This window comes from Ptychodera flava, chromosome 18 (assembly GCF_041260155.1).
Source record: "Ptychodera flava strain L36383 chromosome 18, AS_Pfla_20210202, whole genome shotgun sequence".
NCBI lineage: Eukaryota > Metazoa > Hemichordata > Enteropneusta > Ptychoderidae > Ptychodera > Ptychodera flava.
The window spans coordinates 35,550,782-35,566,827 of record NC_091945.1 but is presented as its reverse complement, the minus strand read 5'-3'; the positions used below and the strand labels follow the sequence as shown (position 1 = coordinate 35,566,827).

General features: G+C 35.2%; 1 protein-coding gene across 1 annotated transcript in view; it reads left to right on the top strand.

Annotated features, from left to right (window-relative positions):
• LOC139117480 (protogenin B-like) overlaps positions 1–16,046 on the top strand; it is a 91,317-nt gene that overhangs the window by 38,715 nt on the left and 36,556 nt on the right. The window contains exons 4-8 of the mRNA XM_070680612.1: positions 1,644–1,948; positions 7,981–8,139; positions 8,856–9,143; positions 10,523–10,663; positions 11,452–11,622. Coding sequence (XP_070536713.1) covers positions 1,644–1,948; positions 7,981–8,139; positions 8,856–9,143; positions 10,523–10,663; positions 11,452–11,622 — 1,064 coding nt within the window. The remainder of the gene's footprint in view (positions 1–1,643; positions 1,949–7,980; positions 8,140–8,855; positions 9,144–10,522; positions 10,664–11,451; positions 11,623–16,046) is intronic.

The following is a 16,046-nucleotide window of genomic DNA, read 5'->3' as shown; positions in this document are numbered from 1 at the left end:
ATATTGAATTATTCAATTATCTTAAGTCCACAGATTTAATGATCTAATTTCATTACCTTAACAAGTTCATTTTCTTCTCCAACTATCAACTGCTTAGCAATTGATTTTTCATCCCGTGAATAAAAATCTTATTTTAAAGTAGCCCTAATTCTTTTCTGTGTTACCTGAACTTTCAGATATGCTCTGGCCATCGTATTAAACCTAATATTAAATAATCAAGCTAAGCCGCAGTATTGAACCTCTGTTTCCATCGTTTGCTACAGATATTTTCTTGTCCATGCATATGCATGTACTTTTCTCATAAATAATTGCTAAATCTCTAATCTCCTCAAGCCCTGAGTTCAGATCCAATGATGTTAGGTTGTGCCTGTGTGCGGAGACCGAAATCCTAAGTAGGCCTGGCAGGAGTGGTTTACTGCTTTTGAATCCAGAATGACTTCAAAAACTTTTCATAGGTCACAATTCCATTCCTACGTGTTTGCTTGATATGTAACACTGATGAAATACATCAAAACTTGGACGAAATTTGTCGCGTTCCTGTTATCATATGTTTATTGTGAAATATTTCTCCTTCTACTGGAAAGAAGACAATGCCTTTGGTCAATGAATTTAATGCAGATGTACCCTTGTCTGATGATGATCTGCTTGAACTCACAGGAGACACATAGATTTTACTACTACTGTTGGTGTCATTTTCAGTTCAGCTGAACTCTACACGCGTCTGTGCTGTTTTCCAAGGGTTCATGTAGCTTTGTGTTCATACACATTTTATATTCTCTAAATCTTCTTCATGATCATTCCCTTTTTTTGAACTTTTAACTTCATTGCACTTCTTGTAGTGCACCTGTGATAGAACAGAAAAAATAGACAAATTAACAAACTTGCAAGCAATTTTATATATATTGCTATCTTTCAACTTGTTTTTGATAATATTGATATTTCTCTTATTATCATTCTTTGCCCAGAATTGCAAATGTAAACACCTGTCTTCAGAGTGATGAAATAATGAAATTAGACTCCTTGTTGAAGGAAAGCGTATGTTAGTCAAGTATCTGGTAAAGATCAATACCAATTATTCTTTCATGTTGAAAAAAGTAGTTCATCCTGCAGGTAGTAAAATGTAAATGTGGGATAGATCTTTGAAAACTCAAATTTTTACAACACTTCACTGCTCTACTGCTTGTTGGTATTCGCTTTTCAGTTTGTGGAACAACTTATGTTTTCACCTTCTTTGTAATCATTGAACATGTATATGTAATTTTGCCCCATAGAGTTAACTTAGGGATAACCGTCTTTTGAACTCTCAAATGTATGTCAATCTGAAGTCATCTGGTTCTTTAACATTGAATATTTGCAAAGTGACCTTTGGTGTATTATTCATTATGATGAAAGCGATTGGTGCAAAGTTTCTTTTAGGAAGGTTTGTGTAAACCTTTACAGCTGTCTGTTTCAAGGAGCTATTTCATGTACATGTAAGAGTCTGTTATTTGGCCTAGTACCTGTTGGCGTATCAAAAAGATATGTAAATAAACAAATAAAAGAAAATCCCCCAAAAAGAGTAAATAAATTGCAATAAGATATTACTTTGGGAAAATGATTCAGTGTTTTCATTGACATCTTTTCTTCTCTGTTTTTTTCTTCAGGTATGTTGTTTTACCCTCAGGGATTCTTCAAATTCACAATATTCAGGCCAGTGATGCAGGCAGCTACAGATGCACAGCTGAAAACATAGCCAATAGAAGACGTAGTGATGAAGCAAGTCTTGCTGTAGAGCTGGCTTCAACAGCAGTCACATCAGGGAATGCGGAAGATCCGGAAAGGAAACCCCAAATTGTTGCCGGTCCACAAAATATCACAGTGTTAGCTGGGTCACACGTAGTCCTGGAATGCCTAGCTGACCGCGGATCTTCAACAGATCCGTTACCGGAAGTAACATGGAGTAGAGAAGGTGAGAGACATGTTATACTTCAAGAATCCAGTGCTAAAAGTTATCACTACAGGTAGTATGTGCTTCGATAGTGAAAGACTTACTTCCTTAAGGACTCTTTCAACCGTTCACATTCAAAAAGAGAATACAAATCATTGGTGGGGGGGGGGGGGGTACTAGAGAAACAAATAACTCAAGATTTACTGATGTTTAAAATTCTAAATGGCCGCCATTCCTGTGTTAACTCTATGGAGTAAAATAAAATTTTGGAACTTAAAAAAATAAGCCAGTGACAAGTTTTCTTACACTGAGAGCTTTAAAATGAAACGCCACAAGTGTATATCAGAAAAGAATTGTAAAAGTTTGAGAGTCCGAATATCTGTCCCCGAGGCACGTTCCACCTTAAACTAGGACAAAGTTTCATGTTTTTCTGATCATGTTATATTATAATATAGAAAAAAGTGAAATACATTTTGTAAAAAAATTAAAAACAGTGAACTCAAGTTATGTTGATCTGCACAATATACTGAGTGTTGATAATATCACCTTGGTGTTCACAATGCCAAGGTCACAACTATGACCTCATTATGGTCATTACTGCACCCTGTTTATGGTACATATTATGCCACCATGTATATTAAGTCTGTGTTGACAGGTTTAATTAATGCCAGGCATATCTCCATGATTTAGAACCAGAAACCATATTCTCCTACAGAACAACAATATTGCAATTCCATTTAAAGCTGCAGGTAATAGAGCTCTGGACAAAAACATGCTGAAATTATAAACTACACAATTAGTCCAGTCAATCTACGAGATTTTGGCACCTAACCCACCACAATTGCAACAGAATTTTTTTCTTCAGAATGCATTTTAGTGAGGTACCCAAAACAACATATTAAAAGTTTACTCGAATCCACCTTGGGGAAATATGTCTAATTTGCATAAATCAAATATGGCTGCCAGCCATCTGACAAAATAACATACTTGGCCATATATCACATATTAAACAAGCTATTTCAGTGATTTCAAAGTCTGACACTAGTTATTTGGCTGAGGGAATCATTTTGGAGGTATGATGTTTCATATAGGCACTTCATTAATTTGCATAATTCCAATATGGCGGCCAACATTCCTACAAAAGACATTTTCGGTCATATACCACGTATTAAACAAGCTATTTCAGTGATTTTTAAAGTTAAAAGTATATTTCTTAGGCATTGACAAACGATTTTCGAGATGCAACGATTTGCATAGGTAATTTGTTAATTTGCATAAATCCAATATGGTGGCCAACATTCCTACAAAAGACATTTTCTGTCATATACCACGTATTAACCCTTTGGGCGTCAAAGTCTATTTTTGTCAACTTTATAAAATGTACCACAATCAATTTTTCTGCTTTTTGCCAAAATTTTGATAAAAAATGTAGCTGATGAAAAATGATATCCATTTGGTCCAAAATTATGAAAAAAACGTACAGAATAGTTCACAGAAATTGGTAAAATATTGCATTAAAATTTTGGTGTAAAAAATTACAGTAGTCAAAGGGTTAAACAAGCCATTTCTGTGATTTCAAAGTTGAAAGTATATTTCTTTGGCATAGACAAATGTTTTTTAGGTGCAATGATTTGCCTTGGCACTTCGTTAATTTGCATAAATCCAATAGGGCGGCCAATATACCTACAAAAGACATTTTCTGTCATTGAACAATCTCTTTCAGCCATTTTGAAGTTTAAATATATTTCTTGAGCACGAAGAAACACCTTTTGCGGTTCAATGTTTTTGAAAGACCCTTTGATAATTTTCAGAAATTAAGTAAGGCTGCAAAACTAATGCCCTAATAGCCTCTATTGTAAATAAGGTTTTGGTAGAGTTTTTAGCGCTAGGAATATCAAGAAAAAAGTTAAGAGGGCACTGCATCCAGCACAGCATATTTTGCTCAAAATAATTTTTGTAATCCAATTTGATTAATTTGTTAACCCAAGATTAAAATTTGGTTAGGTTCACCTTTTAGCTTGGCAAGCAGTCGTAAGTTGCATGATAAAGAATGGTTAATGTATGCAAATGTATGTAAATCACCCGATTTCCTGCTTCCCTTTTATCCGAATTTCAAGATTTCCAAAGAATATAACTCTTGTCTGGCTGGGTCAAATTTTCTGAAATTTTCACATTATGTTTTTTAAATGCTATATAACAAAACAACTTTTTTGTTTTGCAATAAAATTCTTACATTTTGAATTAGAGGCATTTTTGTTTTGCTAACCATGATTTTAAGCACTTTTTTGAGTGCCAGTCTTCCAGCCCGTGCCATTTTAGAATGAGGATATACTCTTGTTTCAAGTGAAATATTACATTTCACAAAATAGTTTCTATGGGTTTCCTTGTCATCTTAGAAGAGAAATATTCCTTTGGAAAAAACTGTGTTGGAAACGTGCACCTCCTTCTTAAGTCCTTGAACATTTATTTGTAAAACTGTGGAAATATGTACTATAAATTTACTTACAATAACGATCCATTTAGGAATAAAAGTTTATTTTAATAGGTGTCGTGATACCTGAATACGTTAAAATACTCTGAAAATATATTGTATTTTGAAAAGAATCTTAAAGCAAATTTGATAGACTGACATATACGACTTTTAAACGGATTAAAATACGTATGTGTTGATGTGCGTTGACTATTGAGATGTAAGAAAGTCATGAAATTTTAATTATTTTTTTGATTTTTGTCTAAATATGACAACCGTTAATGTTTGTTAGTCATCTAATAATAATCTCTTTCTGAATATAACATTGGATTTATCTGTGTACGGCATTTTTTTATTTTATAGGTGTTTTATACTCTACAGTGTAAAACATGTAATCTTTAATGTTTACTGTTTTTAAAAAGTCGTAAACAAAATCTTTGGTTTATAATTTAGACTGAACACCCTCCTTATGGACGAGTGCGTCTTTGGTACATCCCCCTAGATGATAGGCAAGAAGTCATCACATATAACAGCAAAATTACAATAAACACAACAAAGATAATAAAAAAACAGAAAAATAAAATAGTGTGACCAAAATAACACATACCACGATACAGACAAATTAAAACTTAGCGCTGATGCAAACAATGTCAGACTCTTAAAAACTTGATCAACACACGAACTCACAAAAATTGAAAATTTCAAGCTTAACAAAGGCTTAAAATTAATTCTAACAACTCATCAGCCCAACAGAATCCAACTGTTACACGATACAAACATGTACATCTGGAAAATGACACTTGGAAAAATGACTCAAGATGTACGTGTTTGTATTGTGTAATAGTTGGATTCTGTGTTTTGATTAATCGTAAGCCTTTGCTAAAGCATGCAGTTTTCAGATTTTTTTGAGTTTGTGTGTCCATAAAGTTTTTTTGAATCTGACATTGTTTGCAATGGTGCTAAGTTTCAATTTGTGTGTATAATGGCATTTTTTATTTTGGTCATATCATTTTTTCTGTTTTTTAGCTTTGTTGTGTTTATTGTATTTTTGCTGTTGTGTGTGATGACTTTATGCCTATCATCTAGGGGATCTTATAAAGATGCACCCATCCATAAGAACTGGGTTCAGTCTAAATTAAAAACTAAAGATTTTGAACACGTCTTTTTTGAACAGTAAACATTACAGATTACAAGTTTTGACACTGTACAGTGTTAAACACCCATACAAATTACGAAAATGCCGTACACAGATGAATCCAATGTTATATTTAGACTAACAATCATTAACAGTCGTCATATATAGAAAAATCAAAATTTTAAAAATGAATGTCCAAGGACTTAACAGTTTCTTCTTGATAGTTTCCTAGTGCTAAAAACTATACCAAACCCTTATTTATATTAGAAGCTTTTAAGTCATTAGGCATTAATATGGCAGCCATATTTAATTTATGCAAATTATCAAAGGGTCTTTGTAAAAATTGAACCACTAAAAATGTTTCTTCATACCCAAGAAAAATATTAAAAGTTTAAAATCACTGAAAAAGCTTGTTTAATGTGTGGTATATGACCGACAATGTCCTTTGTAGGAATGTTGGCCACCATATTGGATTTATGCAAATTAAAAAATTACCTATGCAAATCGTTGCATCTCGAAAATTGTTTGTCCATGCCTAAGAAATATACTTTTAACTTTAAAATCACTGAAATAGCTTGTTTAATACGTGGTATATGACTGAAAATGTCTTTTGTAGGAATGTTGGCCGCCATATTGGAATTATGCAAATTAATGAAGTGCCTATATGAAACATTATACCTCCAAAATGATTCCCTGAGCCAAATAACTAGTGTCAGACTTTGAAATCACTGAAATAGCTTGTCTAACATGTGATATATGGCCAATTATGTTATTTTGTCAGATGGTTGGCCGCCATATTTGATTTATGCAAATTAGACATATTTCCCCAAGGTGGATTCGAGTAAACTTTTAATATGTTGTTCTGGGTACCTCTCTGAAATGCATTCTGAAGAAAAAAATTCTGTTGCAATTTGTGGTGGGTCTAACCCTATTTTGACTGGACTAAATGTTGTTACATTTATGCACAGAATGAGGTTGTTGTTGATGAGTGTACCCTGTTAAAATGTGGAGCAGGTGTGTTTTCTGAACTGTTGGGAGTTTCATATTTTTAATTGATGAGAGAACAGAAGTGATTATTGTAGTTGTTGATAACACAGATCTCACTAACATATGGCTATCCTGTTTATGTTATTCTAGTTTTTCAAGTGCTGACGTTGCCGCAGAATGGGTTTTTTAATTGAAATTTTTCCAACTTGACAACTGTCTTCGTCATTGCCACCATTGGGGAATTTATGAAGAGCATTTTTAATGAACTGACACCTTTTTCTCATTTTTTTAATGGCATAGGTTACAAAATGCTATTTCAATCGAATGTTAGTCAGTCCTATTCGCCATTACCTCATACTGCTCTCTGTGCTCTAATACTGTATAGAGTTTGGAACATTGTTTTCAGAAAATCAGAAGTCCCCACATAGTTGTAATTATAACAAGGAAATGAATTAAGTGAATGACAGTTCAAGATTTCTCCACAGGTTCATGTTATATTGCCTCTGTGTGTACAAATGAACCTCTCAGAAAATAAACCCAAAGAGTCACCGGACAACTGCATTTGTTATCTGTAGATCAACAGACATGTTTATACTCAGTTTGCAGAAAGTAAATTTATTCACACCAGCAGGCTATGAAGCTTACTTCAGTTATAGACAGTAGAAACAAAACTGCAGACTCTAACAAAAAAAGGCGAAAAGCTTCAGTAAAGATGATGATCAGGCGTGACATTGGAATGTATTGTCTAAGGTTTGAAGCTATACCATGACGCAATTCATTCGGTATCGCCACAGCTTCAGTGTTGGATTTGAATAATGACTATAGATCGCCAAAGTTGCGCTTCAGCGTGGCAAAATTTAAACTTTAATGTTATTTTCATCGTTTATTAATGCCATATAATCCCATTTAGAAGGAATGCAATGTTTCTTTGTTGCGTCTTGGAATAAATCAATCTTTAGGATGACGGAATCCGACTTCAATCTGAATGACAACTTCATGCTGAAAATAAGTTAAATGAAGTTTTTTATCATTGCGAACTACCGGATGTTGAGCAGCGGCTATCGCCCAGCTGACAATTATGCAAAAATCGATTGACACGTTCTAATTATTCCAAACTAGATAGCTCGTCGTTCTTCACAGTTCTTTTGTTGTTTGCGGTAGCTTCCCATCCTGTTTCTCTACTGTCTGTGCTTCAATTAGCAGTGAATAAATAACTCCCCAGCAGACCTAACCTGTTCACCCCGATTCCCTGTGAATAGTCCACAAATACCATCAACAACAATAAGTTTGGGCCAAACCATTGTGATGAAAGGGTTGACAAACCCATCGTAAAGGTTTCCCCTGTTCCTCTGGACTCTGACTGAAGTTGTTTGCAATACTTTTTGGATCTTCTGACTATCAAGACTCATTATGGCTTAAATATATGGATTCTAATATTCCATTTGTGTACTTCATTGGCAGGTATGACGTTATCAATAGGAGATAGAGTTTCATATACTGGTCTGACCAATTTGAAAATAGAAGATCTGATGTTTACAGACTCTGGTGTGTATGTGTGTACGGCAAAAAACCCAGATACCGGTGCAGTGATACACGCGAAAGGGAAACTTGATGTACATTGTGAGTACATGTCAGTTCTCCATAACCATGACCCATTGCAAAATTATCTTTTCCATCACATTCTGCATTGTGAGAGCTTTAGTTGACAATTATCTCAGAAAATGTAAAGTCAAATTGTCGCCAATGGTAAAGTAGTAATCGTTATAAACCAGTGCTAAAACAGGCCTCTAAACTAGCATCCAATGTTCATGCCAAAACACAGGATATTTAGATTGCGAAGAAATATTCCAGTCATGAAAAAATTAAAGATTAAAATCATAGATATTATGATAAAAGCAGCGTAAATTGTGAAATAGAGATAGAACTGCCAATTGCAATATTTGACGCATGCTTGCCATACGTTGTTATCTTGCTGCCTGCGTGATTTTCATTTTCAATCTCATACCTATCATTTACAATGCTGGGTAAGGGGCTTTAAATTTTGATTCAAAGATGCTCTCTGAATTTCAGAATCCACTGTCTTTTAATTAGGTGCCCAAGCTGTAGAGAGAACTCCACTTTAAGATGCAAGGAATATACATGTTGATAATAGCAATAATCCCCTCTGCAGGAGATTTGATGCAATTCGCCTTGTGTAGCACTTGCTCAGTGGCTTGTGCTAGAAGTCACGCATTGTATCCAAATCTCGTGTACAATCTACCTCTGGCAGAGGCTAATGCCTAAACTTAATGAAACACTGATGTGCGATGATTCCTTCTTGTTGTGTCTGTATGTAGCCCCACCAAAGCTGATCGGCATTCCACCATCAAAAACCAGACCAGTGGGCAGCACAGCAAGATTTTCATGTGAAGCTGAAGGTAAGCCACAGCCAAGCATAAGCTGGCTGAAGAATGGTGAACCAGTTCATATTAATGGCCGCATCAACCAAGTTAAGCTGCAAGGCGATCTGGTTATCTCAGGTGTCCGCTCCAGTCCTGGTGACCGCGATGATGCCTTCTATCAGTGTGTCATTACCAATATCCATGGCCAAGTTCAAGCAAGTGCGTCTCTTAAAGTGGTAGCAGGTAAGTCCAAACAGATCTTTCATATTTAGATCACAGGAAGGCAGAGGGATATTTGAGAGTCATAAGATACCTGGTTTTACAGTCTGTAGTTTTCAGTTACTATGAAGAGACTGAAGGCAAATCTAATGCTATGACTTGTCTTGTGAAACATTACATTTTAATAAAATTCTTAACAGTCATCCAGATGCAACTTATAAGTGCTCCAAGGTTGAGATTGACCAGATCAAATACATATTCAGGATAAGGTAGTGTACCAGTGTAGTTGGAAATACCAATGTTTGTGTCAGTTTTGTAGTGTTGAATGTGTTTGAGACACATTTTGTAAAATTCTATGAATGCCTTGGTATGTTTGGTTGGTTGATGGTACAGGAAATCAACATACAGTAGTGGTCCTGATACCTCAGTCAGCTTGATATCGCTCACTAACCCCCTATGTTGTGTTGTACTCTCTGCCAACACTGAAAATACACTAGACCACAGGTGGTAGTCTTACTGATTAAAATTATCCTAGAGGGTCAGTCCAGTTGCTTCAAAATGCTGTTGGAGTGACCTTTAGGGATAATGCGCCTCAGGGACAGATATTTAGACCTGCAATTTTTTTTCAATACTTTCCTGGTCTACAACTTTTGACAGCCCATTTTGGAATAAGAAAAATTTTCATTGTTACAGTTTTTTGAAAATCAAAAATTTTTCCTACTCCATAGAGTTAGCACAAGGATATGGCCATTTTGAATTTCAAATATTGATAAATGTTTGGTAAATTTTTAACTTCGTGTCAAAATTTTGCACGGTGATGCCTAATTTTTATTGTTGATTTAGTTAGACAACAGCAAAAGTCTTTCACTTCTTATGAGTATACTTACTACCTTGAGATAGTTTGTGCCTTGATATTAAAAGACTTAAACTTTTGCTCAAATTTTCCTCAAGCAAACTTTCAATCATTCTCTTCAAAATCAGGAATAAAAATCGAGTGTCACCATCCACTTTGTGGTATTAGAGAAACAAATTACCCAATGTTGACTGATATTTGAAATGGAAAGTGGCTGCCATCTCTGTGTCATCTCTACGGGGGAAAAATAAAATTCCTGAATGTTCATAAAACTAAGCCTGGGAAAAGTTAAATTACCCAAAGAGCTTCAAAGTAAACCCCCACAAGCAGTCAGCCAAAGATAATTAATATAAGAATTTGAGAGTCTGAATATCTGTCCCCAAGGCACATTCTACCTCAACAGACCAGCATTGTTATCAAAAAATAGTCCCTTGTAACTTTCTTATTTGTTTCTTTCTATCCTTGCAATAGAAATAACACAAGATATTGTTTGTATACTGATAAAGTTGACCGTCATCTTTTTCCCCCCAATATTCTATCTACGCAACAGATGGAAACAGCCCTTCTGTACCTGAGAATCTTAGAGGGTATGCACTCTCCAGTACTTCATTACTAATAAACTGGACTCCTTCCCAACCACCTGCTGGTGAGACGATTTTAGCTTATAGTGTGCATTATACTCCAGCTACAGGTAAGTGTAGTCTGTTATCATGATTGTGCTGTTTAGACACAGTTGAGATTCATAAATTTTACTACGCATTGTGTATTCAAGAGATAATGCATAATTAATTTCACAATTTGAATGATTATTTTGCAGTAAAAACAGAAGAAAATCTAGTGATATTTGGGATTTTTTATTCGGAGATTATTAGAAAATTCATGGCCGACTATAGCTTTGCTAATGAGGGACAGTGACAGTACTGTATTAAAACTATTGAGATTCAGCGTAGTGCACTTTTACCATTTTGTGTTGTGTCACGTCTGTTGACAGTTTCTGTAAAAGCTATCCACACGGAATACACACGTTGGACTGAGATTCAGTTTAAATTAGTGCTTTCATTAACCATTGACGCTTCACTCACAGCATGTGCTGTTTACGTGGGTATTGCGCACGACGTAGTCATCGTTACCTTGATGAAAGTTAATTTAAAAAGAAATTGTACAGCCAGTTAAGAATGAGAGGCAACTATTAATATTAAGCGTTATCGACTGTAAATCACTTTGTTGGCTGATAGAGCCGGCCATGAAACGGTCAGAATTAATACTATGACGTTAATACTATGACGTCAGAATTGTCCATTTCAGAAATCAGTAAAAAGCAAGAGCATTTTTTGTGCTGCAAACAAGGGGAAAAAAAAGCATATTCCTCATAGTTTTAATTTCTTTGAACAGAGTGATCACAGATCTAGACTTGGCGACAACATTGACATATCCATAGAATTCAGTGTGGTTTACCTGTAGTGGTATTGTTCATTGCAGAAGGTCGTGCAGAAGGTCGTGAACTTCAGGAAGCCATCGATCCTGATACCACAACGTACATTATTGACAACTTAGAACCAAATACAAACTATCTGGTCTATGTGACGCCCTACACTACATCGTCAGTAGGTGAAAAATCTGAAACAATTAATGTCAAGACGGGAGAGGATGGTAAGTGATTATGCTCTAGTATACTATATACAGGGAAACCTGTCTAAACCAATCCCTGTCTAAACTGGAAACCTGTCAAAACCGATCCCTGTCTAAACTGGAAACCTGTCTAAACCGATACCTTTCTAAACTGGAAACCTGTCTAAAGAGAACCCTTTTCCCAGTTCCATTCCAATGGAACTATATGTTAAAAGGACCTCTATAAACCAGACACCTCTCAATACTGAACAATTTTTTCAGATCCCTGAACTGTTCAGTTTAGACAGGTTTTACTGTGTATGGTTTATGTGCATGGGACTTTGTGAATCTTGTAGTATTCAATTTGAAACAGTCGTTCTGACCTAGACTGATAGTGCCCTCTCCCTTGATCTGATTGGTTTACCAAGTTTAATAACTGTCCTTTAAATTGAAATGAATGCCAGGTTACAGTACCTGTGTTCGTGGCAGAATTAATATGAAGTCCTTCAGTTTTCAAGGTGATAGACATGTATGTCAATGGAATGATGAAACTGCATCTTCAACTATGGTCAGTCTTCATTAACCCAGATAATGAAACCTTCAAGGGGCATATCCTTCACTTTTATCTACTATAGACTATAGTCTATAGAAGCTATTGGGATGGGTATCCGTCCGGCGTCCGTCGTCAGTCTGTATGTATGTATGTATGTATGTATGTATGTATGTATGTATGTCCGTTTGTGAGGCGTCCGTCCACTCAAATATCTTGAGAACCGTAGTACTTACTGATTTGATATTTGTTGTGTAGATGAAAAATATGATTTTGAGAAACTAATTTTTTTAATTTTTTGATATTGTTGAAAATAGGCAAATTAATGCCAAAAAAGGTGTTTTTGGTAAAAAATCTTCTTCTTCATAACCGCTGGTCAGACAGCTTTGTTATTTGGTATACAGGTCCCTAGGGGTAACCCAACTTAGACTTGTTCAAATTGTGATGAAATATGCAAATCTGTATTTGTAAGGAATTTTTTTGTCATTTTTGATCAAAATTTGACTTACATTGTATGTAATTCTTGTACTGTATAAACCCTATCAATTCACCCAGAAAAAAATAATTAATATGATTTTAAATAATTGAATTAATTAGGAAATCATCAAAGCCAAAATAATTTTAGTGTAGAATTATCAGAAAGTTCAACTTTTTTTGACAGTTCATAGTGAAATGCTTACCATCTTGGAGGATTAAAACATGTAAAGGCAACTTTCCTGAATCCCAACTTTGACATATTCTGAACCGTCATTTATTGTGCCCTGTATGTTATCTAAAAGAAATTGCTCAAAATAGTCAATAGAGATAGAGATAGAGATAGAGATAGAGAAAGTTCTAATTTCCATTTATGGTTGACTTGGTAAGGATAAAATAAAATTACTTTTTGAGGAAAAAAATAGAGTGGTCAATTAAAAGAGTGGTCAAAGTGATAGGGTTTTTATGGTAAAGCTGGGCTGTATAAAGATTCCTCATGTGCTATTTATAGCAATTATGCAATCTGTGTAAACAGTGCAATGAAAGTGTAACATGATTCCTGATAATGCTTTTGATGACCTTGAACTTCTTAAGTTTCAAACCTTTGTCTCTTCAGTGTGCTTTCTCTGAGTATGTACAGTCTCAACTTATTAAACAGAACTCACAATGTTAATCAAAGATATCCACCTTCTTCATCAATACATGTGTCACAAAAGGTTATTCTCTACATAACTCAACAGAGCTCTGTCAACTGTTGAGATGCTTGTTCTTTCAAAACCGCTGGTCAGACAGCTTTAATATTTAGTTTACTTGTCCGTAGGATGACCTTAGTGAGATAATTTCATACAGTAAGGAAATACTTAATTTTGTATCCATGTCTATAGTAGCTTCAGGGACTTTGGCCCTATGCTTCACTTTTTACATCTGTTCCTCAATGTTATGCGTTTCCACTTTTAATTCACTATATGCAAGTCTTGTTTTCCGCACAATTTTGAAATCAGTTCACTTTTCGTACCTCAGCCTAAAGGTTCTTCTTAGAGGCCAGAATACCGACCCTGCATTCTGCGTATATGTTCTTCACTTTTAGTATTTACTTCTCATTGGTTCTTTACTTGGAGGATGTTTGAATATGTAAATTAGTGGATTTTTCTGCAAATAGGGTCATCAGGGACCTCACTCTGGTCAGCCCAAAGGTTGTTCAATAGTTGTCGGCTGTCCACTAAACAACAGATTTGCTAAGGACCAAGTAAACATTCCCTTCCACATTCAGTTCATGGTTATCTTGATCACAGCAGCAAACCAGTTACAAGATGGATTACCGAATTAAGACCCAATGATAACCCTTCAATTTGTCACCAGAAAGATACTGTCTATCTTTGTTAACAATGATATTGACCCAGTGGTGACCTCCCCTCCAGTAGCTAGCATATTGATTCATCTTATCAATGGAAGGTTTTTAATCATAGCAACCAATTCCTCTCTTTCTATGGAGACTGCATGTTAACCAAAGCAAAAACAAAGACATCAAACCCATACGATACATCATGCTTTACTGTCCAGAGAAGAACTGTTCCTTTTCTCTTGAGCTTCAACCCCTTGACTACCACAATGGACATGGCTGTACCAAACACACTGCAAACAGCCCCTTGACTACCACAATAGACATGGCTGTACCAAACACACTGCAAACAGATGTAAGATCTTGGTGGAATTTTGTGGTTTCAAGGGAAACAGTAGTAATTCATTGATACAAAATTGCCAGCATACAAGGTACTCAAGGGGCTAAAGGTACAATCTCCACAACCTTTGAGAATAATAATATTTTCATTATTTTTGTGCCGTAAAACAGTATACATGTTATTTTCTACTCAAAGTACATTGAAATCCAAAGTAGAAACCTTTCTGACACATGAACTGTGTATAAAGTGCACTGCTATTTTTCACAATTTCTTCTAATAGTCTCTAAAATTTAGTTACCTATAATAAAATTACATGCTGTAACCCTTTCACCTCCATGGTTTTGCCCAATCCCATTGTTTTCTGTGTCAAAGCTGGACCTCTAGGGGAAATATGGGGGTGAAAGAGCTAATGACATAAACCACAGGCTGTTGATAAGTTTTTATGCCGACCACTTTTGATGTGAATTTTTACAAACAAAGCAAAATGATCGGAAAATACATCAAAAGTTACAGCTGATTGAGTTGAGAGGAATGAGAAGTATGGTGTACTTGTAATCTGTTTCTGAAATAATGGATACAGTCAGCATTTGTGAAACAATATTGACGATTACTCTCATGTAAAAACAATGCCGTTTTTTTATGCTACACAGGAGGGATATTATGGTAATTAGTGTAGTTAGCATTAATTAGTGCACTTTTCACAGATGGTTATTAATATAATTACTGTTAGTGCACTGTGCACAGCTGATAAATTTAAAGCATCTTTTAATGATCTTAGCACAAGATTAATGTTAAATCTATTATTACATTTTACATATTATTTGATTTTACATTTTGTCATTAAAATGTTATTGCAGTAAAAATATCTCAGCAGACTGAATCATCTGTTATAGGATTATGGTGATTATGAAACAGGAACATTTTACAACAAGCTAAATACTCTATGAGGCCAGAGGGTCACTGTCTAACTTTTGCCCAGTGCGAGTGGTAAAGGTTGCTCAATTTGAATTGTTTAAGTCACTAGAATCCAACAAGAAGCTGGTACCCATAATGCCAATTGTAATCATAACAAACACCTCTCAATGTGTATCTGATTTTACCGTATATCAAGAGGGTAACCCCCTGAACATTTCCCTGTAAACTAGTTAGGACTAGGGTTGGGGATATGAGTCAGGTGGGTACATGTCCAGGGGGTAGCTGACCTAGAGCCTGCTGTCTGATTCATGTGGTTCATACTTGTAACACATGGGTACTGTTTTTTTTTTTGAACAAAATGTGAGAGCTGTATTGTTTATGACATATTTACATTGTAAGATGTAAGAAAATATGTTCAAAGTTGATCTCTCCTCAGCAAGCCATTATATATCAACATTGAACAACATTTACTATGCTTGAAAGTGGTTCATTTCATCAGTTTTATATAGAGTGACGATTTATGACCATGTATACTGTAGCAAATGTCCTATGTATGTGCCAGTTTCAACCTGTTAAGATCACCATCAATCCGTATATCACACTAGGTCTTAAAGATGTCAGTGCTGATTTAAAATGCATGTTACCTACAACCTCACTAAAGCCTGAGTAAATTGCAAATCAGGTATAGACAGCATCCACATAGCTGTCATAATTTCCACTCAATTGACTTTGTAGTGGAACTTTTAACAAACACAATCAATATAATCTGCCCTGTGGTCCACATAACATATTGATAGAAGTTGAATTTCTCAGTGATGAGATAATAGATGGATTCGTCCTGGGACTTT